At 40.7% G+C, this 26,956-nt stretch overlaps 1 protein-coding gene across 6 annotated transcripts in view; it reads right to left on the minus strand.

Moving 5' to 3' along the window:
• The window catches only part of trim33 (tripartite motif containing 33), a 127,197-nt gene that overhangs the window by 11,857 nt on the left and 88,384 nt on the right, over positions 1-26,956 (minus strand). For all 6 annotated transcript variants that reach the window (XM_061889619.1, XM_061889622.1, XM_061889618.1 and 3 more), the window contains 5 exons: positions 25,819-25,963; positions 19,001-19,155; positions 18,825-18,936; positions 12,283-12,357; positions 12,058-12,210 (listed from right to left, as the gene is read on the minus strand). In XM_061889619.1, the coding sequence (XP_061745603.1) occupies positions 12,058-12,210; positions 12,283-12,357; positions 18,825-18,936; positions 19,001-19,155; positions 25,819-25,963 (640 nt within the window). The remainder of the gene's footprint in view (positions 1-12,057; positions 12,211-12,282; positions 12,358-18,824; positions 18,937-19,000; positions 19,156-25,818; positions 25,964-26,956) is intronic.

Raw genomic sequence — 26,956 nt, forward strand, 5'->3', positions numbered from 1 at the left:
TGACACGATCATACAGGGAGCGGACAGCCCCAATCGGACAGTCCGATACTCCGTACTCTCTGAGCACTACCCACAGGACTTCCCTCGGTCGAATGCCTTCTCCAAGTCCACAAAGCACATGTAGACTAGTTGGGCAAACTCCTATGAACCCTCAAGGACTCTGCCGAGACTATAGAGCTCAAACATACACAACTAAAACAAAATGGCTAAGTAAAGTTATTGTGACCAAAATTATACACACAATCAAATACTTTAACCAAGTTGTATTTTTTTTATTAACTTAGTCAATAGACACACAAAGTATTTTCTTGGCAGAGGAAACATGAAATATTGCTCTGGTTTCATAAGAGCCATATTATTTTTATTTGTGTGTCCAAATATGTTTATTTTCTTCCATTTTCATTTGTAAATGCTTTTTTAAACTTTTGGTTTTTGTGTCACTTCCTGCTGAACATAAAATATGTCAGTCTGTTTCAACTTGACACTGGGGAGTTTATATCGATCACTTTGTGTCAATACAGCATGTTTATAATGTAATACCGTTGTTTAGGAAGTAATGTGTTAAAGTTTAAATTGGGTTATGATGTTTCTTTACTGGAAAAGACGCTAATGTCCGTTGTTTTCATGTTAACATTTAAGATAGCTAGCAAGCTAAAGCCAGTCGGTCCACAGTTTTATCAACGTGTGTTAACAAATCACGTTTTTTTTATCATTTTATTTAAATACTCGCAAGTGTTCTTCTTGCAGCCCCTAACAAGAATAGAGGCACAGGCTGACAAAGGTACACTGTTGATTTTCACATATTGCTTGATGAATTGACTTAGGGCTGGGCGATATATCGATACAAACGATATATCGAAGGTTTGTCTCTGTGCGATATAGAAAATGACTATATCGTAATATTCGATTATATGTTCTCAAACAGTTGCTTTTAGCTGCGTGCATTACATTACTGGCGTTTCTCACTCCTTCTTGTCTCCTTTGCACAGAGACGGAAAACAACCCGTCTTGTTACATACGTCACAAACTGTCGCGCGTCTAGCGTCATACGCTCTCGTCGAGAGCTAACATTAGCATGGCTAACGTTAGCTGAGGCAGGTCGACTTGCTTTTAGCTGCGGGCATTACACAACAGGCGTTTCTCACTCCTCATCTCTCATTCTCACAGAGACGGAAAACAAGCCCGCCTTCTTTTATACGTCACATACTCTCGCGCGTCTAGCGTCATAAGTTCTCGACGATCAGAGAGGTAGCAGCATGGCTAACGTTAGCTGAGCCAGGTCGAGCGGAGCAGAGCTTATGACAATACAAGAGAGAGATGGTGCGAAACTGATCACAAATGGAGGAAGAACAATAAATGCCTGAAATAAAGAGCAGGGGATCCATCATCTAGCGGTGGTTTGGCTTCAAGTGAGAAGATATTCAGCAGACAACAGCAATATGCAATGTATGCAGCAGAAGTGTTACTACAAAAAGGTAGTAATAATAAATAGTTTTGGTCAATTGAGTTAGTTGTGATTTCCCTCTCAGCATGAAAGTTTAAAAGTAGTATATATTAATGCAGTATGAAGAAGAATGTTTTAATGTAGAGACATAGAATTATCATACTGCTGTGATTATATGTATCAAGTGTTCATTCAAGGGCGAAGCAAAATATCGTAATACATATCGTATATCGCAATATGGCATAAAAATATTGCGATATTAATAAAAGCCAATATCGCCCAGCCCTAAATTGACTTATGAAATTGGGCCATGGTTGAGTGACGGGTTTAAAAAATGTGAAAAATTTTGAGGATAAAGGGCATTGTCGAACTATGAATGTGTCATTTTGGGAAAACCGGGATTGAATGAAAGTATTGATATTAATTGTCCAAGATGATATGAATGGGTTGGTGTTTTCGAATCAATTTAAAAATGCTCACATACCGGTAGTAAAAGTTTGAGTTGAGAATTGATATTTCGGATTTCCTGGAAATTGAAAAACACAGAGAATTTGTATGAAAAAAAAACTTAACTTTTGTTCTCCCAACTAAGAGGAATGTTTTGAAGGTGGAATGGTTGGATTTGGTTGAAAAATGTGCACTGTGAAAACATTCCAGGAAAAGGGGAAAATAGAGCTATGGAAAACCGGGAAATCAGGGAACTCCTAGAATTATTTTGAACATGGAAAATGGTAGTTTGACTTTTCAAGGTGAGTGGAGTGTGTGGATGTTGAAACGGTTCGAATCAGTTGAGAAATGTGGGATATGGAGAGGTTTGTATATTGCCCATTCATTTTCAATGGGGGAAAAATCCTTGTAATTCCGGGTAATCAGGGAAAATGGAAACATGCTGGCAGAAGTTTGTATATTGCCCATTTCATTGTCAATGGGGAGAAATTCTGGAAAACCTGGAATTTGGGGAAAGGGAAATTATGTTTTGCTTTGATATCTCAGAAAAGTATAGTGTGTGGATGCATTAAGGGTCGAAATCGGGTTTAAAAAATGCAAACAAGTTTGAGATTTTAGGGCAGGGGTGCCCACACTTCTTCTGCAGGCGAGCTCCTTTTCAATTGACCAAGTCGAGGGGATATACCTCATTCATATATATCATTCATATGTTTTTATTTATGAAACATACATTTTTGTTAACATATTAAAGGTTTTTAATGATAATGCAATAATGTTTAACACATATAGAGTCCTTTCTTTCATGAAGACAAGAATATAAGTTGGCGTATTACTTGATTTGGGTGACTTGCATTGATTGGAATCCAACAGAAGTGCGGATAACGTCGGCATTTTCAAATGGAGGAGAACAAAAGTCCTCCTTTCTGTCCAATATCACATTAAAGTGGTTGGTTTTTGGCATCTTATTTGTCCAGCTTCCATACTCGTTTTTATACACTTTACAAGAAATCCATTAGCGCCGTAGCTTGCTAGCTTTTGCACGCCAGCTTTCTGAGACTCTTAATTTGTTAGCGCAGGCAAGAGGAAGCAGCGCTTTTATTGTGAAGATAGGAACTGTGCAGTCGGTCCTTAGAGTTTTGACAGCAGGTATGGCGCAAATGTGTTGAAATAAAAAGTGTTTCTCTCCTTCCTTTCTATCACTTTTTCTTAATAATGAGCTCGCAGCAGCCAGTGTCATCGCACAAGACCCTCAGGTTTCATCAAGTGATGAAAGTGACGTCTTGGTGAAGATTGATGATTGCTAATTTTTAGGTGTATTTTTTTAAATGCCTGGCGATCGACTAACACATCCTCCGCGATCGACCGGTAGTTCGCGATCGACGTAATAGGCATCCCTATTTTAGGGCATCAAACAGCATGTTTAATGTTATACTGTATCTTAGTTGTTTAGAAAGTAATGCGTTTACACAAGTTTAAATTGGGTTATGACGTTTCTTTACAAGGGAAAGACGTTTATGTCCCTTGTTTTCATGTTAACATTTGAGCTAGCTAGCAAGCCAGTCGGTCCACAGTTTTATTAATGTGTGGTCACAAATCAGTTTTTTTTTTTATCATTTAAATTTTTTTAATTGCAGCCCTTAACAAAAATAGATGCTCTGGCTGGCAAAGGTACACAGTTCATTTTCACATATCGTTCGATGAATTGACTTATGGAATCTCGGTCCAGGTCTAGTGACAGTTTCATACTAATTGTCGAAAAATCAAATGAATAAATTGATATCCATCCACTTTCTACCGCTTATTCCCTTTGGGGTCGCGGGGGGCCGCTGGTGCCTATCTCAGCTACAATCGGGCGGAAGGTGGGGTAAGCTTGATACCCATCTTAAATGTTAACATGAAAACAAGTAAAGAAACAAATAAACAAGAAGCCCAATTTAAACCTAAACACATTACTTTCTAAACAACAGTATTACGTTCTAAACATGCTGTTTTGACACAAAGTGATCGATATGAACTCTATGTATATGAAGGCGAGTCATCCAGACATGCCCGAGTTTCTCCATCTTCTACATGTACAGATGCTAGTGGAAATCACCCATGAATACCATAAGAGAAAGCGATTGCAGCTATTTGGGATTCAACACTTCTCAGACTGGCTGGGTTAGCTGGAATGCTACTTAGCGAAAAACTTTGTCCATTTGTCGAAGGAGAGTCATCGAGAATGCAGGCTCCCGTGGATGCGATTAAAAAAAAAAGGTAGCGAATGCTTTTATGACTTGCAAAGCAGACTATCAGTTATTGTCCGCCATGTATGTCGTGGACTCAATGTCTAGGTCCAGAGTATATCAAGTCACCAAAAAGGAATGGACAATGAAGGTGAAGGCAAAAGAGTGAGGAGTATCCTCACCAGATATCTACATCCCTAGTTTGATAATGTTAAATGTTCTTTATCACATTGTTTGGGGGACGGTATAGCTTGGTTGGTAGAGTAGCCGTGCCAGCACCTTGAGGGTTCTAGGTTCGATCCCCGCTTCTGCCATCCTAGTCACTGTTGTTGTGTCTTTGGGCAAGACACTTTACCCACCTGCTCCTAGTGCCACCCACACTCGTTTAAAGGGGAACATTGTCACAATTTCAGAAGGGTTAAAACAAATAAAAATCAGTTCCCAGTGGCTTATTTTATTTTTCAAAGTTTTTTTTTTAATTTTACCCATCATGGAATATCCCAAAAAAAGGCTTTAAAGTGCCTGATTTTCGCTATCTGTAAATCCACCGTCCATTTTCCTCTGACGTCATCTAGTGATGCCAACACGGCGGACAGCACAGCAACATATAGTGACATTAGCTTGGATTCAGAATCGAATTTCAGCGGTTTAAGCGATTCAACAGATTACGCATGTATTGAAACGGATGGTTGGAGTATGGAGGCAGATAGCGAAAACGGAATTGAAGAAGAAACTGAAGCTACTGAGCGAATAGCTATTGAAGCTATTCGGCGATCGCCTTCTAACCAACGATTGAGTGTCGCAGGATATCCATACATATCTGTGCCATGTCTGTCTTAGCATCGCCGGTAAAATGTGCAGACCAAATGAGGGACTTTCGCATCTTTTGACACTGGAGCAACTTAAATCCGTCGATTGGGAAGTGTTTGTTTGGCATTAAATGTGGGTGGAGGGAAAGGCTGGATGCAAATATAGCTACAAATGTACATACAGCTAGCCTAAATAGCATGTTAGCATCGATTAGCATTCCGTGCTAATCGATGCACACTCCACGTAAATCCGTCCCTGATCGTGTTGTTACACCCTCCGACAACACACCGACGAGGCATGATGTCTCCAAGGTACGGAAAACAGTCAAAAAAATGGAAAATAACAAAGCTGATTTGACTCGTTTGTAATGTGTTTGAGAAAATGGCGGATTGACTACCGTTGTGACGTCATCGCTCCGAAAGCGAATAATAGAAACGCGTTTGATTCGCCAAAATTCACCCATTTAGAGGTCGGAAATCGGTTAAAAAAATATATGGTCTTTTTTGTGCAACATCGAGGTATATATTGACGCTTACATACTGTAGGTCTGGTGATAATGTTCCCCTTTAAATGTAACTTAGGTATTGGGTTTCACTATGTAAAAACACTAGAGAAAAGCGCAATATAAATATAATTCACTTCACTTGTTTACGTGTCTACTAAAGATTTGATTAATTTATGATGGCTCAGGTGTGATTTACTACAATAGGGCCCCACAGCACACTGGATTCCAGTTACTGAAATACCACAACACTAGATATTGTTTGGATAAGTGTAATTTAAGAAATGGCACACAAAGCAACACTGGAGATTATTACGATGTGCGCATTTTTCGCACGTGTACTCGATCGTGTTGCAGAGGGGGGCAGGGGTCTTAAACGGTGGCATTGTTGTATGTGGACAAGGATAAGGTTAGGTGTGATTTACCCTGGATAACCTAAGAGTCTCTTTTAAATTAAGTGTGGCGTTCATTGCAATCAAGGGCGCAGTTGCGCACTTGTTTTCCCACTTCAGCACATTAAGAGGACCCTTAGTTAGTTAGCAACACTAGTCAAAAAGGTATAGTCAGATTCTCACGACACTTTCAGGAAATGTTAGAAGTAGGATAAGGAACAAGTGATTAGATTCTTCTTCTTTGGGCCAGGCCCGCCTCCACCCACAGAGACAAAGAGAGTGAATGACTGACAAGAGCCCTTTGATTTAATTTCAGTATAGAACAAAAGAAGCTGGCTGCTGATACCGAAGCATAGAGTGAACTAAGGATGTAACATCATCATGTTATTGTCACTAAAGTGACCAGAATTAGTGTTATCGTCACAGTACTGTAGAACGTGCTACAAAGTACTTTACATTATCATCACAGTTCTGGAGAATGTGCTCAAAAAGTACTTGTACACATCATTACAGTATTGTAGAATGTGCTCAAAAAGTACTGAAACACATTATTATCACAATATTGTAGAATGTACTCAAAAAGTACTTAAACACATTATCATGTCAGTACTGTAGAATGAGCTCAAAAAGTACTTTAACATTATCATCACAGTATTGTAGAATGTGCTCAATAAGTACTTAAACACATTATCGTCACAGTACTGTAGAATGTGCTCAAAAATACTTATACACTTATAAGCAGGTTTTATTTTTAAAAATGTGATACGATAAATAAATAGTGGTGCAATACACTTAGTGATATGTCACATAACAATATTGTTCGGGAGTCTTAAGAGTCTTATTATTTTTATTTTTGAGTGTTTGAATATGTTTATCGTATTCCATTTGAATTTTCAAAAGCTTGTATTTTTCTAATGATAAAGAAAAAAAAAGGTTTATGCTACATCACACAAATTCACTGTCGTAATGCTTGCAGTATAGAACGACACTCCGTTCTAATATCTTAGTTGTTCAGACAGTAATGTGTTCATAGAAGTTTATATTGGTGTATGTTTATTTAATGAGGAAAGAGGTTAAAGGGGAACTGCACTTTTTTGTGAGATGTTGCCTCTTTCACAATCATTATGAAAAACATTGCGACGGATGGATTTTTTAAATACATTTTAAATATTAAATAAACGTAAATAAAAGTTTGCTTACAGCTGAGCCAATGGATACTCCACGATTCCACCCATAAAATCCAATAAATAACAATTTAAAATGCACCAACAATACTCCATTTAGATATTGGTGACTTGAAAATTAACAAGTATTAGTGATTTTGTTATTTTAAGCGCTAACGTAGATAAACTATTTATAGCGGCGCCATGATCACTTCCGGGTGTGCCTGTGTTTACATCATCGAGTGTCTGCTGCTTCCTCACTCCCTGTTAATTTATTCTAGATCATAAATAATGCCTCTCACCTGGTCAGAAGAAGTCTGAGTAGGTATTCCGACAAGCTGGCACACTTGGACAGCCACTTAAGACCTGAAAATAGCCAGAACGACACAAAAAGAGGCTTGGTGTGCCCCCCCGTTTCTTCGCGAAGATTATGAGTCATCTAAACGGGAATATATGAACATCCTAGCAGTCGGCATCCTAATGACAGCAGACATTATACAGTAAGTGATGTTTTATTATGTGTGTTGGCTCTCAAAGTCTGCAGTGAGTAATAATCAGTGATGAAGAACAAAAAAATGGGAAAATGTTGTGCTGTGTTTTTGAAATTATGAATACACGTAAATCTCCTCTCTGAGCTGCCACCTTACCATGGTAGAGGAGTTTGCGTGTCCCAATGATCCTCGGAGCTATGTTGTCCGGGGGCTTTAAGCCCCCTGGTAGGGTCTCCCAAGGCAAACTGGTCCTAGGTGAGGGACCAGACAAAGAGCAGCTCGAAGACCTCAATGATGAACACAAGAAAAGGACTCAGATTTCCCTCGCCCGGATGCGGGTCACCGGGGTCCCCCTTTGGAGCCAGGCCCGGAGGTGGGGCACGATGGCGAGCGCCTGGTGGCCGGGCCTGTCCCCATGGGGCACAGCCCGAAGAGGCAACGTGGGTCCCCCCACCAATGGGCTCACCACCCATAGCAGGGGCCATAAAGGTCGGGTGCAGTGTGAGCTGGGCAGCAGCCGAAGGCAGGGCACTTGGCGGTCCGAGCCTCGGCTACATACGCGCCAAACAGCAGCTTAGAGTGCCCACCCTTTTTGGATTCACTTAAGGGAGTACTCGAGAGTGTTACTGGGGGACTTCAACGCACATGTTGGAAATGACAGTGAAACCTGGAGAGGCGTGATTGGGAAGAATGGCCGCCCGGATCTTAATCCGAGTGGTGTTTTGTTATTGGACTTTTGTGCTTGTCACAGATTGTCAATAACAAACACCATGTTCAAACATAAGTATGTCCTTATGTGCACTTGGGACTAGGACGCCCTACACCCTAGGCCGCAGTTCCATGATCAACTTTGTAGTTGTGTCATCGGATTTGCGGTCTCATGTTTTGGACACGCGGGTGAAGAAAGGGGCGGAGCTTTCTACCGATCACCACCTGGTGGTGAGTTGGTTGCGATGGTGGGGGAGGATGCCGGACTGACCTGGCAGGCCCAAACGCATTGTGAGGGCTTGCTGGGAACGTCTGGCAGAGTGTCCTGTCAGAGAGAATTTCAAGTCCCACCTCCGGAAGAACTTTGAACATGTCACGAGGGAGGCGCTGGACATTGAGTCCAAGGGGACGATGTTCCGTACCTCTATTGTCGAGGTGGCCGAATGGAGCTGTGGCCGCAAAGTGGTTAATGGCTGTCGTGGCGGTAATCTTAGAACCCGCTGGTGGACACCAGTGGTGAGGGATGCCGTCAAGCTGAAGAAAGAGTCCTATCAAGCTCTTTTGGCTCCTAGGACTCCGGAAGCAGCAGACAGGTACCGACAGGCCAAGCGGTGTGCGGCTTCAGCGGTCGCGGGGACAAAAACTCGGACATGTGAGGAGTTCGGGGAAGCCATGGAAAACGACTTCCGAACAGCTTTGAAGCCATTCTGGACCACCATCCGCCGAATCAGGAAAGGGATGCAGTGCAATGTCAACACCGTGTATGGTGGAGATAGTGTTCTGCTGACCTCGACTGCGGATGTTATGGAGAGAATACTTCAAAAACCTCCTCAACCCTACCAGCACGTCTCCCTACGAGGAAGCAGTGCCTGGGGAATCTGTTGTGGGCTCTCCTATTTCTGGGGCTGAGGTTGCTGAGGTAGTTAAAAAGCTCCTTGGTGGCAAGGCCCCGGGGGTGGCTGAGATCCGCCCGGAGTTCCTTAAGGCTCTGAATGCTGTGGGGCTGTCTTGGTTGACAAGACTCGGCAACATCGCGTGGACATCGGGGGTAGTACCTCTGAATTGGCAGACCGGGGTGATGGTTCCTCTCTTTAAGAAGGGGAACCGGAGGGTGTGTTCCAACTATCCTGGGATCACACTCCTCAGCCTTTCCGGTAAGATCTATTCAGGTGTACTGGAGAGGACGCTACGCCGGATAGTCGAACCTCGGATTCAGGAGGAACAGTGTGGTTTTCGTCCTGGTCGTGGAACTGTGGACCAGCTCTATACTATCGGCAGGGTCCTCGAGGGTGCATGGGAGTTTGTCCAACCAGTTTACATGTGCTTTGTAGACCGGGAGAAGCCATTCGACCGTGTACCTCGGGAAGTCCTGTGAGGAGTGCTCAGAGAGTATGGGGTAACGGACTGTCTTATTGTGGCGGTCCGCTCCCTGTATAATCAGTGTCAGAGCTTGGTCCATATTGCGGGCTATAAGTCGGACCCGTTTCCAGTGAGGTGTGGACTCCGCCAAGGCTGCCCTTTGTCACCGATTCTGTTCATAACTTTTATAGACAGAATTTCTAGGCGCGGTCAGGGCGTTAAGGGTATCCGGTTTGGTGGCTGCAGAATTAGGTCTCAGCTTTTTGCAGATGATGTGGTTCTGATGGCTTCCTCTGGCCAGGATCTTCAGCTCTCACTGGATCGGTTCGCAGCCGATTGTGAAGCAACTGGGATGAGAATCAGCACCTCCAAGTCCGACTCCATGGTTCAAAGTGTGGAGAGCCATCTTCGGGTAGGGGAGGAGATATTGCCCCAAGTGGAGGAGTTCAAGTACCTCGGAGTCTTGTTCACGAGTGAGTGAAGAGTGGAGAGTGAGATCGACAGGCGGATCGGTGCGGCAAAGCTCTCAATTTACCGGTCGATCTACATTCCCATCCTCACTTATGGTCATGAGCTTTGGGTCATGACCGAAAGGACAAGATCACGGGTACAAGCGGCCAAAATGATTTTCCTCTGCCGGGTGACGGGGCTCTACCTTAGAGATATGGTGAGAAGCTCTGCCATCTGGGAGCAGCTCAAAGTAAAGCCGCTGCTCCTCCACATCGAGAGGAGCCAGATGTGGTGGTTTGGGCATCTGGTCAGGATGCCACCCGAACGCCTCCCTAGGGAGGTGTTTCGTGCCCGTCCGACCGGTAGGAGGCCACGGGGAAGACCCAGGACACGTTGGGAAGACTATCTCTCCTGGCTGGCCTGGGAACGCCTCGGGATCCCCCGGGAGGAGCTGGACACAGTGGCTGGGGAGAGGGAAGTCTGGGCTTTCCTGCTTAGGCTGCTGCCCCCGTGACTCAACCTCGGATAAGCGGAAGAAAATGGATGGATGGATGAATATACGTAAATATCAAATGTTATTATAAATGTGACTACATTATGCTGACTTCATGTATATAAAACCCTAATGGAGGGGTTTGGATGTTTTTTAAGGGCTTTAGAGGCAGAACTGAATGGCTCCAATAGGTTCCATTGTAATTGGGCTTTTAATCGTATTAACTAGTATTTAGAATAAAATAAAAAAAAATTGTCATGTCTTTCATAAAAAACGATAGGCAAAATTCCCCAAAAAGTGCAGTTCCCCTTTAATGGCTCTTGTATTCCGCTAGTGCTAAAGAGAGGAAAATTTACCAAAAAAAAGAGGAAAATGTCATCTACCACAGAAAAATGACTTACATTATTATCATTACAAATGTCAAATTATATCATACGCATGCAAAGAAGTCAGAAATTGTTTCTAACTCGATCCTGTAGCCACGCCTGCTCAGGTAATATAGTTCCTGTGTTGTGACCTCTGTTTATATTTGTCACGTCAAAAACATAACTTCTTGCTAGCTCGGTTGGTAGAGTGGCCGTGCCAGCAACTTGAGGGTTGCAGGTTCGATTCCCGCTTGTGCCATCCTAGTTACTGCCGTTGTGTCCTTGGGCAAGACACTTTACCCACCTGCTCCCAGTGCCACCCACACTGGTTTAAATGTAACTTAGATATTGGGTTTCACTATGTAAAGCGCTTTGAGTCACTTGAGAAAAGCGCTATATAAATATAATTCACTAATTCACTAATAAATACTCTACAACTTCAACTGGTTGGGATTGTAATCATCCAAATATGATTAGCAGCAAAGTGGAAAGCCGTCAACTTTATGGTTAAGAGATCGAACGCGGGCGACAACAAGTAAGCTAGCTAGATGATGCTAACTATGCTAACTAGCGAGCTTGTTTCCGTGCTCCTGATCGTCTCTCTGTCTTGCAACTCAGCCCCCGTTTAGGCAAGAGGAACAGCGAGTACCTGCGGCTGAGGCGAGGGTTCAACAAATTTTGTGCAGATTAACAGACAAGAAAATACATGTACGGACATAACATTTTTATGTCAATTTCCTCTGCCAGGGGCATTTGCTTGCACTTGTCCGTGTTAGTTATCGACTTAGCTCAAACACATTTGGGAAGATTTTGCTGACATTTTCAGGAAATGTCAGAAACAAGTGATTGCCTTTTGGGGGTTGATCTTGACCATGGTGTGGATTCCGGATTTTTAACTATTGGGTGATAAGGTCTGGAGGTGGTCTGCGCTCTCTGAGTGGTTAGCTAGTTTCATATAAGTTTTGAAGTTCTTTTTTTACGCAAAAGCTTAGCAGTTGTACGTATGTGTTAGGTTTGTTTTCCTTACTACCACCCTATAACCAAGGTACCTACCAACCCGCCATGGCGTACCGCTACACTCCTACTGATCACTGCGTCATGCGTGTCACGCACACATGCCCACACAAACGCACACGCACCCGCACACACGCACACGCACACACAAGATGTCATTCCCCGAGCAGGCCAAAGAGAGTCATGCCGCTCACCTCGTTGTACTTTGCACAGTTTTTAAAGACCAAGCGCATGTCGGACACAAAATCCTGGCTTGTGCTGTAGTCCTGGGAGCTGCGCAGCTGCAGCTTTCTCTTCACTTTAGTCAGGTCCATGGGGTTCTTGATGATTCGGTAGTAGTTCGGCACCTGAATCAGCGGATGAGAAAACACCTTCAGATTGTACGTGAGCAGAGTAAACTGCGTGTTTGTGTTACTCACAGAGCTGGGGACGGGCTCCCTGAAGCCCACGCTGAGCTCGTGACAGAAGATGTACAGCAGGAGGCGCTCACACCGCTGCAGATGTAAGAAAGTAAAGAGCAATGACAATTTGCAATTCCAGTAGCCAAACCATCGATACGTGTGAGCGAAACTGAAATGCTTGAATGTCCAGGGTGAGTGGAGTGTGTGGATGTTGGAACGCTTCCAATTGGTTGAGAAATTTGTGCTATGTAGGTTTGTATATAATGACCATTCATTTTCCATGGGGGGAAAATTCCTAGTAACTCCGGATAATCAGGGAATTTTTTAAACCGGGAAGCATCCTGGCAGAAGTTTGTATATTGCCTATTAATTAATTGTTAATGGGGAGAAATTCTGGGAAAACCGGGACTTTTGGGAAAGGGTAAACATGTCTTGCGTTCGATATCTCAGAAAAGTAGAGCGTGTTGATGGTTTAAAGGTCGTACCGGGTTTAAAAAATGAAAAACATTTTGAGAATTTAGGGCATTGTAGAACTATGAATGTGTCTATTCATTTGAAAGGCAATTTCCTGGAAATTTGGGAATTTCAGGAAAAACAGGAATATATGAAAGTATTTATATTAGCACAATTGTCCTAGATGATATGAATGGGTTGGTGTTGGAAGTCTTTGAACCGGTTTAAAAATGTTGACGTAGTAACAGTTTGAGTTGAGAATTGGTCATTTGTAATTCCAGGAATTTTCAAGAAAACAGGGAATTTATATGAAAAAAAAAAAAAACTTTTGTTGTCCCAACTAAGAGGAATGTTTAAGATGGAATGGTTGGATTTGGTTGAAAAACGTGGACTGGGAAAATTTCCAGGAAAAGAACGTGGGGCTTTGGAAAACTGGGTGTTCCGGGAATTACTGAATTTTTTTGAACATGGAAAAGGCAGTTTGACTGTTTAAGGTGAGTGGAGTGTGTGGATGCTGGAACGGTTCCAATCGGTTGAGAAATGTGAGGCATGGAGAAGTTTGTATATTGCTCATCCGTTGTCGATCTGGAGAAATTCCGGGAAAACCAAGAATTTGGGGAAAGGGAAATCATGTTTTGCGTTTGATATTTCGGAAAATTATAATGTGTGGATGGTTTAAAGGTTAGGACCGGGTTTAAAAAATCTGAAACATTTGACAATTTAAGGCATTGTAGAACTATGAATTGAGTTCTGGGAATTCCTAGACATTTTTTAACATGTTAAATGGTAGTTTGACTGACCAAAGTGAGTAGAGTGTGTGGATTTTAAAACGGTTCCAATCGGTTGAGAAATGTGGCATATGCAGAAGTTTGTATATTGCCCATTCATTTTCAACGGGGGGAAATTCCTGGTAAGTCAGGGTAATCAGGGAATTTTCCGAACCCGGAAACATGCTGGCAGAAGTTTGTATATTGCCCATTCATTGTCAATGGGGAGGAAATTCTGGGAAAACCGGGAATTTTGGGATAGGAGAATCTTGTTTTGTGTTTGATATCTCAAAAAAGTAGTGCGTGTGGATAATCTAAAGGTCAGAACTGGGTTTAAAAAATGCGAGCAATTTAGAGAATTTAGGTAATTGCAGAACTATGACCGTGTCCATTCAGTTGAATGGGAATTTCCTGAAAATTTGGGAATTTCAGGAAAACCGGAAATTTATGAAAGTATTGATATCAGCACAATTGTCCTAGATGAGATGACTGGGTTGGTGTTGTAAGTCTTCGAACCGGTTTAAAAATGTTGATGTCGTAACAGTTTGACTTGAGAATTGGTATTTTGGAATATTTGGCATTTTCAAGAAAACCGGGAATTTGTATGAAAACAAACTAACTTTTCTTGTCCCAACTAAGAGGAATTTTTTGAAGGTGGAATGGTTAGATTTGGTTGAAAAATGTGCACTGTGAAAACTTTCCAGGAAAAGGTGAAACTAGGGCTTTGAAAAACCGAGAGTTCAGGGAATTCCTGGAATTTTTTTGAACATGGAACATGGTAGTTTGACTGTCCAAGGTGAGTGGAGGGTGTGGATGTTGGAACGGTTCCATCAATTGAGAAGTGGCGAGGTTTGTATATTGGCCATTCATTTTCAATGGGGGGAAATTCCTGGTAATTTCGGGTAATCAGGGAATTTTCCAAACCAATAAACATAGTGGCAGAAGTTTGTATATTGCCCATATATAATAATAATAAAATATTTATAGTGTAGAATATTAATAGTGTGAATGTTTAGGCATTCACACAATTAAATAATAAAAAAACCACATGTATTGACAGCCTTTGCTCAATTCTTTGTTGATGCACCTTTAGTGATTTAGGGCTATATAAGTAAACATTGATTGATTAATTGAATTACAACACGAAGCTAGGGATTCTCTTTGGACAGTTTCACCTAGGGCTGGGCGAAATATCGATATAAACGATATATCGCATGTTTGTCTCTGTGCGATATAGAAAATGACTATATCGTAATATTTGATTATATGTTCTCACAGAGTTGCTTTTAGCTGCGGGCATTATATTACTGGCGTTTCTCAATCCTTCTCGTCTCTCCTTTTCACAGACGTAAAACAAGCCCGCCTTCTTACATACGTCACATACTGTTGCGCGTCTAGCGTCATATGCTCTCGCCGAGCAGAGAGGTAGCAGCATGGCTAACGTTAACTGAGGCAGGTCGAGCAGAGGGGAGCGGAGCTTGTGACAATACAAGAGAGAGAAGGTGCGAAACTGATCACAAATGGAGGAAGAACAATAAATGCCCAAAAAAAAGAGCAGGGGATCCATCATCTGGCGGTGGTTTGGCTTCAAGTGAGAAGATATTCAGCAGACAACAGCAATATGCAAAGTATGCAGCAGAAGTGTTACTACAAAAAGGTAGCAACACTATAAATACAGTTTGGGTCAATTGACTTAGTTGTGATTTCCCTCTCTGCATGAAAGTTTAAAAGTAGCATATATTAATGCAGTATGAAGAAGAATGTTTTAATGTAGACACATAGAATCATCATACTACCGTGATTATATCATTCAAGGCCAAGGCAAGATATTGTAATATACAGTATATCGTATATCGCAATATGGCATAAAAACATCGCAATATTAATAAAAGCCAATATCACCCAGCCCTAATTTCACCCATTCATCTTTGAATTCCACCCGTTGGTGACTCAGTCAGTGCTTTTTTGTTTTTGAGGGCGACTGCAATATAATCCACCACAGGGCCAAAGAAAGATGCGAGTGCCAGCATTTAGATAGAGAAAGTAAGAAATACAATTGAATTGTCCCTTGACCCTCCTCCATCTCTACTCAGCCTCCAATTAGGATACAAGTGATGTTACTGATCATTTATCTGTCATTTTGATGCTTTGTTTTTTGCAATATAAACTATAATTAAAGCTGCGAACGGCGTTTAGCGGGGTTCACGCACTTATGACACTTGCTGTCATGTCCGTCCCGATGCCTTGATACACCACCAAAAATTTCGGGCCCTCCAAAATATAACGTTTTTCACCATACCTGACGAGCCTGCAAGATTTTGTGCATGCTGAGGGCCTCAAAAAGACGTCAAAACGTATCATAGAAAAAACACAGAAATATCATATCTGTTTCTCAGCAGTACTCTGTTGTAATACACTTTTCTGCCATTTGTGGCAGAAATTACAATCTCAAACAAACAGAAGAAGTCTGGAGCAAAAGTCACGGAGAAGTTTCTTAAGTGCAAAAATTATGACTAAAGTGATGAAGCTGTATTTCAATTTGCACTTTAATTTTATTGACAGCCTAACCGGAGCCTTGATGATCATCTTTGTGATGAACACATTGTTTCATATCACTGGACAAGGCGTATCCCGTCAAAATGTGAGTAGGTTAGATATCAAGAGTTAAGATGACTAATCCAGTGTTAATATTTGAGTGGGAAAAGTCCGGCCTCAGGGTGCAAAAGGTTAAAAAACCCTGGTTTAATGGATAGAATCAAACCCAATTAAGCATATAAAGTCTACTTGTTTTTTTACACTCCTACTTTGAGGCCCATATTTAATGCTTTTTAATGCCATTAATCATTGCAAAATCCATTTAATTAATGCCCTGGTCAGCCGCTGCCTGACCAGGGCTCAGAAAATCTGTAGAGACTCCTCCCACCCCCACCAAGGCCTGTTTTTACTGCTGGACTCTAGAAAGAGGTTCCGCAGCCTCCGTAGCAGAACATCCAGGTTCTGTAACAGTTTCTCCCCTAAGGCCATAAGACTCTTGAACGCATCATAATAATCCCCTCAATTCCACCCAAAAATGGATTAACTTGCTGGAATATAAAGACAATATAAAATACATCCAGTAACGATGTACGTTTTTTTAATTACCTAAACTTTGTTAATATTTTAAGTATATTTTATTTTCATTTTGAGAGCTTCTAGTATTCTAGATTAAGGCTGCATACTGAAAAGTCAAAGTATGCAGGGGCCAGATTGATATTTTCATTTATTTAAAACAAATGCTAAAACAGATATTGTCAGCTTTGTATTATATGTGACTAAGTATATTACTAATTATTAATCAGAACATTTCTGGGTTTTTTTCATTACATACCCTTTTTTGCTCTTTTTCTAACATTTTTAGCTTTTTTTTTCTCCATGTAAAAATAGAATAATAATAAAAATATTAATATGATTGTGTAACTGCATAACAAATTCTGCTTGTACGAAAATATTTATCAATGTTTTTAATGGTTGTTGTAATTTTTCACATTAATTAGTAGTTTGTATTATTTAAATTTTTAATTAACTAATACATTTGGGGTCCAAACTTTTTCCACCAAGGGCCACATTCTGAAAAGTCAAAGTATGCACTAGCCAGATTGATATATTTTATTTAAAGAAATAATAAAATCAGGTATTGTGTCACCTATATATTAAGTATATTATTACTAAATATTAGGGGTATAACGGTACGTGTATTTGTATTGAACCGTTTCGGTACGGGGGTTTCGGTTCGGTTCGGAGGTGTACCGAACGACACGGACATATTAAGTAGTGCACCGCACGTTGTGTAAACAATGCACACCGAGGCACCATGAATTGAATTACGTGGACCCCGACTTAAACAAGCTGAAAAACTTATTCGGGTGTTACCATTTATTGGTCAATTGTATTGAATATATGTACTGTACTATCTACTAATAAAAGTTTCAATCAATCAAAAAAACAACAACACACGGCATGCTAGCAACGACAGGGCTACCACACCTCCTCTTTTCACAGGATATGTCCTCTTTGCAGAGCTGTCCAGGTGGAGTTTCTTAAATGCCTCGAATGTCCGGCATTTTAAGTTAGGGTTGCGTGTATTTTCAATGTACATTCAGGCTTAAGAAGGGGTTAAAAAAAAAAAGTCCTGCATGCAGCAACATTCGTGAGGGAGAGGCAGAGACAGAGAGAGCGAGAGAGTTATGACAAATGCGCATGCATCGCCAGGCTCTGCGTTTTACCCATAGATTTATCAGATTGAATTTTTTACTATCTATAGCAGGGGTGTCAAAAGTGTGCCCCGGAGGCCCCAGCTATACCAGGGGCGGTATAGCTCGGTTGGTAGAGTGGCCGTGCCAGCAACTTGAGGGTTTCAGGTTCGATTCCCGCTTACGCCATCCTAGTCACTGCCGTTGTGTCCTTGGGCAAGACACTTTACCCACGTGCTCCCAGTGCCACCCACACTGGTTTAATGTAACTTAGATATTGGGTTTCACTATGTAAAGCGCTTTGAGTCACTAGAGAAAAGCGCTATATAAATATAATTCACTTCACTTCACATTTGCGGCCCACAGCTAATGTTTTAAAGGCCCACGGCACATTCTAAAAATACTATTAAAATAAACAAAAACATAAACAAAAGTGAAATAAAACAGCTTAAAGGCAAAATGTAATTCAGAAAAAGTTGCAACGTTGACTAATAAAACAAAGCTGTTTTTTTTTCTTTCAAACTGTCATTGCTCAAAACATAATATTGAATCAAAATCAATGTTGTTATAATTTATTGACCTATCCAAGTTTCCGATTACTTCACATCAAATATTCCACTGAGAAAAATATTTTTAGTGGAAGATTTAGCAAATTTGTTAAATAATAAAAAAAAATTTATATTTTGTTGTTTTCTTACTGTACCGAAAATGAACCAAACCGTGACCTCTGAACCGAGGTACGTACCTAACCGAAATTTTTGTGTACCGTTACACCCTTATTAAATATTAGTTAAAACATTTCAGCTTTTTGTCTATTTATTTATAACTGCATCTTTGCTCTTTTATCCTGCACTAGAACCAGCTAATGCAACAAAATTTCGTTCTTATCGCTACTTTAAAGTTCAAATTTGAATGACAATAAAAGGAAGTCCAAGTCTCTATCTGAATGACATTTAATGCTTTTTAAGGACATGTTGAAACTCTTAGTCTCTATTAAATGTGTTTGGGATTTATTGGATTGACCAATTTTGTATCACTGTACATGAACTGTACATCCAGTTTGTGTGCGTGTCATGTGACATTTCCCAAAGAGGAAGTATGTGCCACTCACCCTCTGGTCCTCGAGATTGAGGACTTTATCACTTTTGACTCTCTTGCTGTCGTCACAGTACTCTATCTCCGGACTCGATATGCTCCTGCAGAATGTGCAGAGGAAATCCCCCCTAGGAGGAAAAACAAAGTCAAGACTGGCAGACCAAACAGAATCCTGTGAGGGGGAGCACACACTTGGGGAAGATCTTGATGGTAGGCACGTGACACTTCATGTGGAACACTTTGGGACAGCGGTCGCAGCACAGCAGGTCGCCGCCGTTGATGCAAACAGCGCACCAGTCCTCGTTAGGGTCGTCCTCTTTGCCTTTGGCCGCATTGCCGTTGGTGAGCTGTGTGCACAAAGCAGAGGAGGATGAGTGGGCAACACCGCAGCGGTTAAGTCCAGGACAAGAGTTCTCAGACATAGGCTCTGCTTTGATGCTATCCCCTGAGGCTGTGTTCTCAGCACCGCTTATCTGTGGGGACAATTACAGCATGTTATACACAATTAAACTAATTATTACAACTGACTTTGTCACACCTTTTCAGATGTGACCATACAGGAAGGTAGCAATCAACTTTCCCGGTGGTTTAGGTGCTGGCATCCTGTCAATCATGTTCCATAAACCATTATCTATGTTGCGTATTTTAAGGGGAACTGAACTTTTTTTTACTAAGTGCTGCTTCGTCTTTGTTTTGCTACTTGATGAAGATAAAAGACCTCAGGATCTACGAGGGTTGATACGGTAAGAGCAGGTCAGATACAGTCGTGGTCAAAAGTTTACCACAGAACTTTCCTCCAGAAGGTCTTGTCTTTGTCCATGTGAAGTCAGATGAAACAAAAATTCAGCTGTTTGGCCACAATACCCAGCAATATGTTTGGAGGAGAAAAGGTGAGGCCTTTGATCCCAGGAACACCATCCCTACCGTCAATCATGGTGGTGGTAGGAACAGGTGGTGCCTGTTTTGCTGCAAACGGAACTGCTGCTTTACAGAGAGTAAATGGGACAATGAAAAAGGAGGATACCTCTAAATTCTTCCGGACGACCTAAAATCATCAGCCCTGAGGTTGGGTATTGGGCGCAGTTGGGTGTTCCAACAGGACAATGACCCCAAACACACGTAAAAAGTGGTAAAAGAATGGCTAAATCAGGCTAGAATTAACGTTTTAAAATGGCTTTCCCAAAGTCCTAGCTTAAACGTGTGGACAATGCTTAAGAAACAAGTCCATATCATAAAACCAAAACATTTAGCTGAACTGCACCTATTTCGTTAAGAGGATTGGTCAAAAATTCGAACAGAAACTTGCCAGAAGCTTGTGGATGGCTACCAAAAGCGCCTTATTGCAGTGAAACTTACCAAGGGACATGTGACCAAATATTAACATTCCTGTATGTATACTTTTGACCCAGCAGATTTGCTCACATTTTAAGTAGACCCAAAATAAATTCATAAAAGAAGCAAACTTCATGAAGGTTTTTTTGTGACCAACAAGTATATGCTCCAATCACTCTATCAGAAAAAAATAAGATGTAGAAATGATTGGAAACTCAAGACAGCTTTGACATTATGTTCTGTAAGTGTATGTAAACTTTTGATCACGACTGTACATTGCGTGCTTTAAGGGGAACTTAACTTTTTTACTAAGTGCTGTTACGTCTTTGTTTTGCTACTTGGTAAAGACAAAAGACCTCAGCATCTGCGAGGGTTGATATAGTAAAAGCAGGTCAGGCAGATAAGAGGCCAGACTTTTAAAAACTAATGATAGGACTTTAAAATCCACCGTGAAGCGGAAAGGCCAATGCAGCAACATTAAAACTGGTGTAATATGCTCCCGCCCTCTGGTCCTCGTCAGAACGCGTGCAGTTGAGTTTTGTAATAATTGTAGACTTCTGATATTCTTTTTGGAAAGGCCAGCGAGGGTTACAGTAGTATAAAGGACAGGAAATACAAGCGTATAATAGCTATGTACTTAAGATGATACAAACATTTTTGTTATTTTTTTTTAATATGTGGGATAAAAGTCAAACATTTTTTATAGACTGTGTTGGTTTAAAATCTTGTAATGTTGGTCAAAGTTTCTCCGTCAGGTCTTCAGGACCTATAACAAAACGGTTTTGTCCTGGAGAACGTTTTAGAGCGACCTCTATAAGGACTGTGAAAAAAAGTGAACTTATGTAAGACAAGAACTCATATCTTTACTTTTTTTATGCATTGTAACTCTTACATGAAAGTCAGCTTACAATGGAGTCAATGAAGGTCGCTCTAAAACATCCTACAGCTCAACAAGGACAAAAAAAGATTGCCCTGATATTATTTTACACTTATCAGCTGCTTCCATGTGATGGCGACTGCGTTCACGCAGAAATAATATGTCATACTTTTTCTATTGAGTGTAGTAATTATTGATTAGGCCAGTGTTTTTCAACCTTTTTGAGCCAAGGCACATTTTTAACGTTTAAAAAATCCAGGGGCCTACCACCAGCAGAAATCATTAAAAAACGAAACTGAGTCGAGAGTAAAAACTTGTCGCAATTGTTAGATATGACTTTAAACCATAACCAAGGATTCATCAATATAGCTCTTGTCTCAAAGTAGGAGTACTGTCACGACCTGTCCCATCACGCCATGACTTTAGATTTTTTTTATGTTTTGCTGTGTGTGTAGCGTTTAGTTCTTGTCTTGGGCTCCTATTTTGGTTGCCTTTTCTCTTTTTTTGATATTTTCCTTTAGCAGTTTCATGTCTTGCTTTGAGCGATATTTCCCGCATCTACTTTGTTTTAGCAATAAAGAATATTTTGTTTGTTTGTGGGGACATTGTTGTCATGTCATGTACGGATGTACTTTGTGGATGCCGTCTTTGCTCCACTGTAAGTCTTTGCTGTCGTCCAACTTTCGTTTTTGTTTACGTTGTAGCCAGTTCAGTTTTAGTTTCATTCTGCCTAGCCTTCCCTAAGCTTCAATGCCTTTTCTTAGGGGCACTCACCTTTTGTTTACTTTTGGTTTAAGCATTAGACACCGTTTTACCTGCACACTGCCTGCCGCTGTTTCCGACATCTACAAAGCAATTACCTAACGGCTGCCACCTACTGATACGGAAGAGTATTACACGGTTACTCTGCCAAGCTCTAGACAGCCCCGACACTCAACAACAACACATAATTTTCAGACTACAATTACTGGTTTGCAAAATCTATTTTTAACCCAAATAGGTAAAATTTGATAATCTCCCACGGCACACCAGACTGTATCTCACGGCACACTAGTGTGCTGCGGCACAGTGGTTGAAAAACACTGGATTAGGCATACAGGCGTTTTGTCAAATAAAAGTATACCAAACTTCTGGCAGGCATGCTTTTTCCCCCCACTCATTCGCTTCTCATCTGTTTCACCGTCACAAGCTCCGAAATGTGCATGTACATTGTGCGGCCCATTAATCTTTTTGTTTTTACCATTATATGTTCATAATCTTGAGAAGGATGTTTGAAGGATGTAATTACTGCCAAAGGGTGTTCTACTAAGTACTAAAGATGCATGTAACTAGGGGGCTGAATAATTTTGTCAATGAGATATTAAGAAAAATGTCCTTTTTTGGTATTTTGTAAAATACAGTGTTACAATTTAAGTTGCATTTGTCTATTTGACACATCTTTATTTCATATGACTATAAACAAAATACGGAATAAATGTCCAACTTGCTAAAACACCAAAATTGTGTGGGGGTTGAATAATTTTGATCATCCATCCATCTATCTTGATGGATGGATGGATGTATGGATGGATAGATAGATGGATAGATGGATGGATGGATGGATGGATGGATAGATGGATGGATGGATGGATATACAAACCCCGTTGACATATGAGTTAGGAACTTGTGTTGGATGTAAATATAAACAGAATACAATGATTTGCAAATCATTTTCAACCCATATTCAGTTGAATATGCTACAAAGACAATATATTTGATGTTCAAACTGATTATCATTTTTTTGTGTGCAAATAATCATTAACTTAAAAATGTGATGCCAGCAACACGTGACAAAGAAGTTGGGAAAGGTGGCAATAAATATTGATAAAGTTGAGGAATGCTCATCAAACACTTATACGGAACATCCCACAGGCGTGCCGGCTAATTGGGAACAGTTGGGTGCCACGATTGGGTATAAAAGCAGCTTCCATGAAATGCTAGGTAATTCACAAACAAAGATGGGGTGAGGGTCACCACTTTGTAAGCAAATTGTCGAACAGTTTTAGAACAACATTTTTCAAAGAGCTATTGCAAGGAATTTAGGGGATTTTACCATCTACGGTCCGTAAAATCATCAAAAAGTTCAGAGAATCTGGAGAAATCACTGCATGTAAGCATGATATTACGGACCGTTGATCCCTCAGAAGGTACTGCATCAAAAACAGACATCAGTGTGTAAAGGATATCACCACATGGGCTCAGGAATACTTCATAAAACCACTGTCAGTAACAACAGTGGGTCGCTACATTTGTAAGTGCAAGTTAAAACTCTATTATGCAAAGCCAAACCCATCTATCAACAATATCCTGAAACGCCGCCGGTTTGGCTGGGCCCGAGCTCACCTAAGATGGACTGATGCAAAGTGGAATGGTGATCTGTGGTCTTGACGAGTCCACATTTCAAATTATATTTGGAAACAGAGGACGTGGTGTCCTCCAGAACAAAGAGGAAAATAACCATTCGGATTGTTATAGGCACTAAGTTCAAAAGCCAGCATCTGTGATGGAATGGGGGTGCATTAGTGCCCAAGGCATGGGTAACTTACACATCTGTGAAGGCACAATTAATGCTGAAAGGTCAATACAGGTTTTGGAGCAACATATGTTGTCATCCAAACAACGTTATCATGGACGCCCCTGCTTACTTCAGCAAGACAAATGTTACAACAGCGTGGTTTCGTAAAAAAAGAGTGCGGGTATTTTCCTGGCCCGCCTGCAGTCCAGACCTGTTTCCTATCGAAAATGTGTGGCGCATTATGAAGCGTAAAATACGACAGCGGAGACCCCGGACTGTTGAACGACTGAAGCTCTACATAAAACAAGAATGGGAAAGAATTCCACTTTTAAAGCTTCAACAGCTAGTTTCCTCAGTTCCCAAACGTTTATTGAGTGTTGTTAAAAGAAAAGGTGATGTAACACAGTGGTGAACATGCCCTTTCCCAACTACTTTGGCATGTGTTGCAGCCATGAAATTCTAATTATTATTTGCAAAAAAAAATAAAGTTTATGAGTGTGAACATCAAATATCTTGTCTTTGTAGTGCATTCAATCGAATATGGGTTGAAAAGGATTTGCAAATCATTGCATTCCGTTTATATTCACATCTAACACAATTTCCCAACTCAACAGGATTTATATATATATATATATATATATATATATATATATATATATATATATATATATATATATATATATATATATATATATATATATATAATAGGGCTGGGCGATATGGCCTTTTTTTAATATCGCAATATTTTAAGGCCATATCGCGATGCACGATATATATCTCGATATTTTGCCTTAGCCTTGAATTAACACTTGATGCATATAATCACAGTAGTATGACGATTCTATGTGTCTACATTAAAACATTGTTTTCATACTATATTAATATATCCTCATTTTAAACTTTCATGCAGAGAAGGAAATCACAACTAAAGAAAATCACTATTTATTTCATACGGTGTGAGCTGGAAATGTTTGGTTTGGCATTTTGATGGTGTGGGCGTGTTGCACGGAACGGAGATGTTGAAATGCGGAGTAAGCACTCTTCATTCTCTAGCAGGTGCCTTTTCAAATGATGCTACATATTAGCAGTAATGCTACTTTTTAAGGCAAAGCTTTTGCCCCACACTTGACAAATTACCGTTGTCTGTTCGACATATTCCCACTTGAAGCCAAACCACCGCCAGACGATGGATCCCCTGCTGTTTTTGTTGTGGAATTAATTCTTCCTTCATTTGTTACCAGATTCGCACCTTCTCCCTCTCGTATTACCACTCGCACGGCTGCGCTAGCATCACAGGTAACGTTACCCATGCTGCTCCCTCTTTGCTACGCGAAGGCGCATACATATGTGACGTATGTAACAAGGTCCGCTTGCTGTCTGTGAGGAGAGCCTGTAGTGTAATGCCAGCAGCTAAAAGCAACTGCGTGAGAACGTATACTCGAATATCACGATATAGTCCTTTTCTCTATCACACAGAGACAAACCCGCGATATATCGAGTATATCAATATATTGCGCAGCCCTAATATATTATTGTATTTTTGATAAAGAAGAGGAAAAACACACTACTCGTAAAAGGCCCATGCGACAACAACCACAACAAACATGGTGGTAGACGCAAAGTTAAATCCTGAAATGCAACCTTGCCCGATTAAAAACGATGAATATTTATCCGGAAGAGTCTTGCTAGCCATGTCCTTGACCCAGACACACATGAATAAGTTGTAGATCTCTCTGCTTTTACAAGTTGCATCTGCTTTATCACCTAAAATGACATTTGGAACACAATAGTTCCACATGTCTGGGAACGCCACCGACGCATAATCCCTGATATCATTACACAAATCTTAATAAAGTATAGGAATTTTTCATTGCATAGTTGCATTTTCTGCAGGAATATTTAAGGCTATTGTGTACTCTGATAGTTCACGCGCTGCTTGTTGCACAACAGACATCTTGACTTGGTTGACCACTACCACTTTTCACTTCCGGGAAGAAGTCATGTGATGGAATACAAGCAATTTGCTGATGTTGCTGTTTTTGTCTTGTCTCCTTCCTCGTCTTCTTTTTTTCCCTTTCTTTCTATCCCCTCCTGCTCGAATCATTAAAAAAAAAAAAAAAATCATAAATTCAAATACAAAAAAGGCAAAGCTCTTTTTTAAAGTAAATGTGTATACCAGATATGATCATCTATATCAACATGAGGATTTGTCCAACTTAAACATTGACCCCCACAAAGTCTTCTCACCATGCAGGCACTCCTCCCGCCGTTTGCGTCTAGCTCCGCCTTCATGGACGAACCAGGACAGCCATAGTTGTCTTCCGTACCGGGCTCCTGTTTGACCCGCACTCCAGCCGCCACTCCTGACGCCGTCCTCCCTGCAGAGCTACCACTTGAGGAAAGAACCAAACAGAAAAAGAAAATCAGGTAAATTCCTTAGTTTCCCGATGAATGCCCCTCAAACACACTTGAAGGTAAAACACCTCTTTTGATGTGATGAATTGACAAAAGAACAAGCAGCCATGTGACTATGCACAAATAAATACAGTGCAACCTCCCTTTATCAAGCCCTCTGTTTGCTTACTTTCAATTTACAAACTTTTAGATGGCGCCACGTATGCCTTTTTCATCTCTGTGTAGAACTGTTTCATGCCTTAATTTTGTGTCTGTGCTTGCTGACATTGAATAGATTGACAAAGTAAGTTTTTAATTGTGATGAGAAATGACTTTTCTGGAAAAAGATGCCAAAATTGAGTTGTGTCTCTCCCAAAAGCACACACGCACGCACGCACGCACGCACACATGGCCCGTCCCTTATCTCCCTCTCTGCCCATGCCGATGTTAATTTACTATAAGTGGATTTTACTTTGTTAAATGTTTACTATTGTGCAAATATACCTAATGTATCTTCTAAAATTTCAAAAGTTGTGTATTTTCAAATAGGAACATATCCATCTAAATAACAAAAGTAAAATGTAAGAAAAAAACTAAGAAATTGGAATGTAATGAGAAAAAGATGACATTTTTAAAGTAATAATTGATATTAATAAATTTAGGCACCAACAAATCAGCGATGAAGTGGCGACTTGTCCAGGGTGTACGCCGCCTTCCGCCCGATTGTAGCTGAGATAGGCGCCAGCGCCCACCGTGATCCCAAAAGGGAATAAGCGGTAGAAAATGGATGGATGGACCAATAAAACACATTTTTGCCTGTAAATGTACATATCAGTTTTAAGCTTCTTTTTTTTTCCTCATACGGATCCATCCCAACTTGACTTTTCAGTATGCGGTCCTTGGAAAAAGTTTAGACACCCCTGATCTAAAATATTAGAAGCTCTCAAAATAAAAATCAAATATACTTAAAATATAAACAAAGATTAGCTAG

Source organism: Nerophis ophidion, linkage group LG27, assembly GCF_033978795.1.
Source record: "Nerophis ophidion isolate RoL-2023_Sa linkage group LG27, RoL_Noph_v1.0, whole genome shotgun sequence".
NCBI lineage: Eukaryota > Metazoa > Chordata > Actinopteri > Syngnathiformes > Syngnathidae > Nerophis > Nerophis ophidion.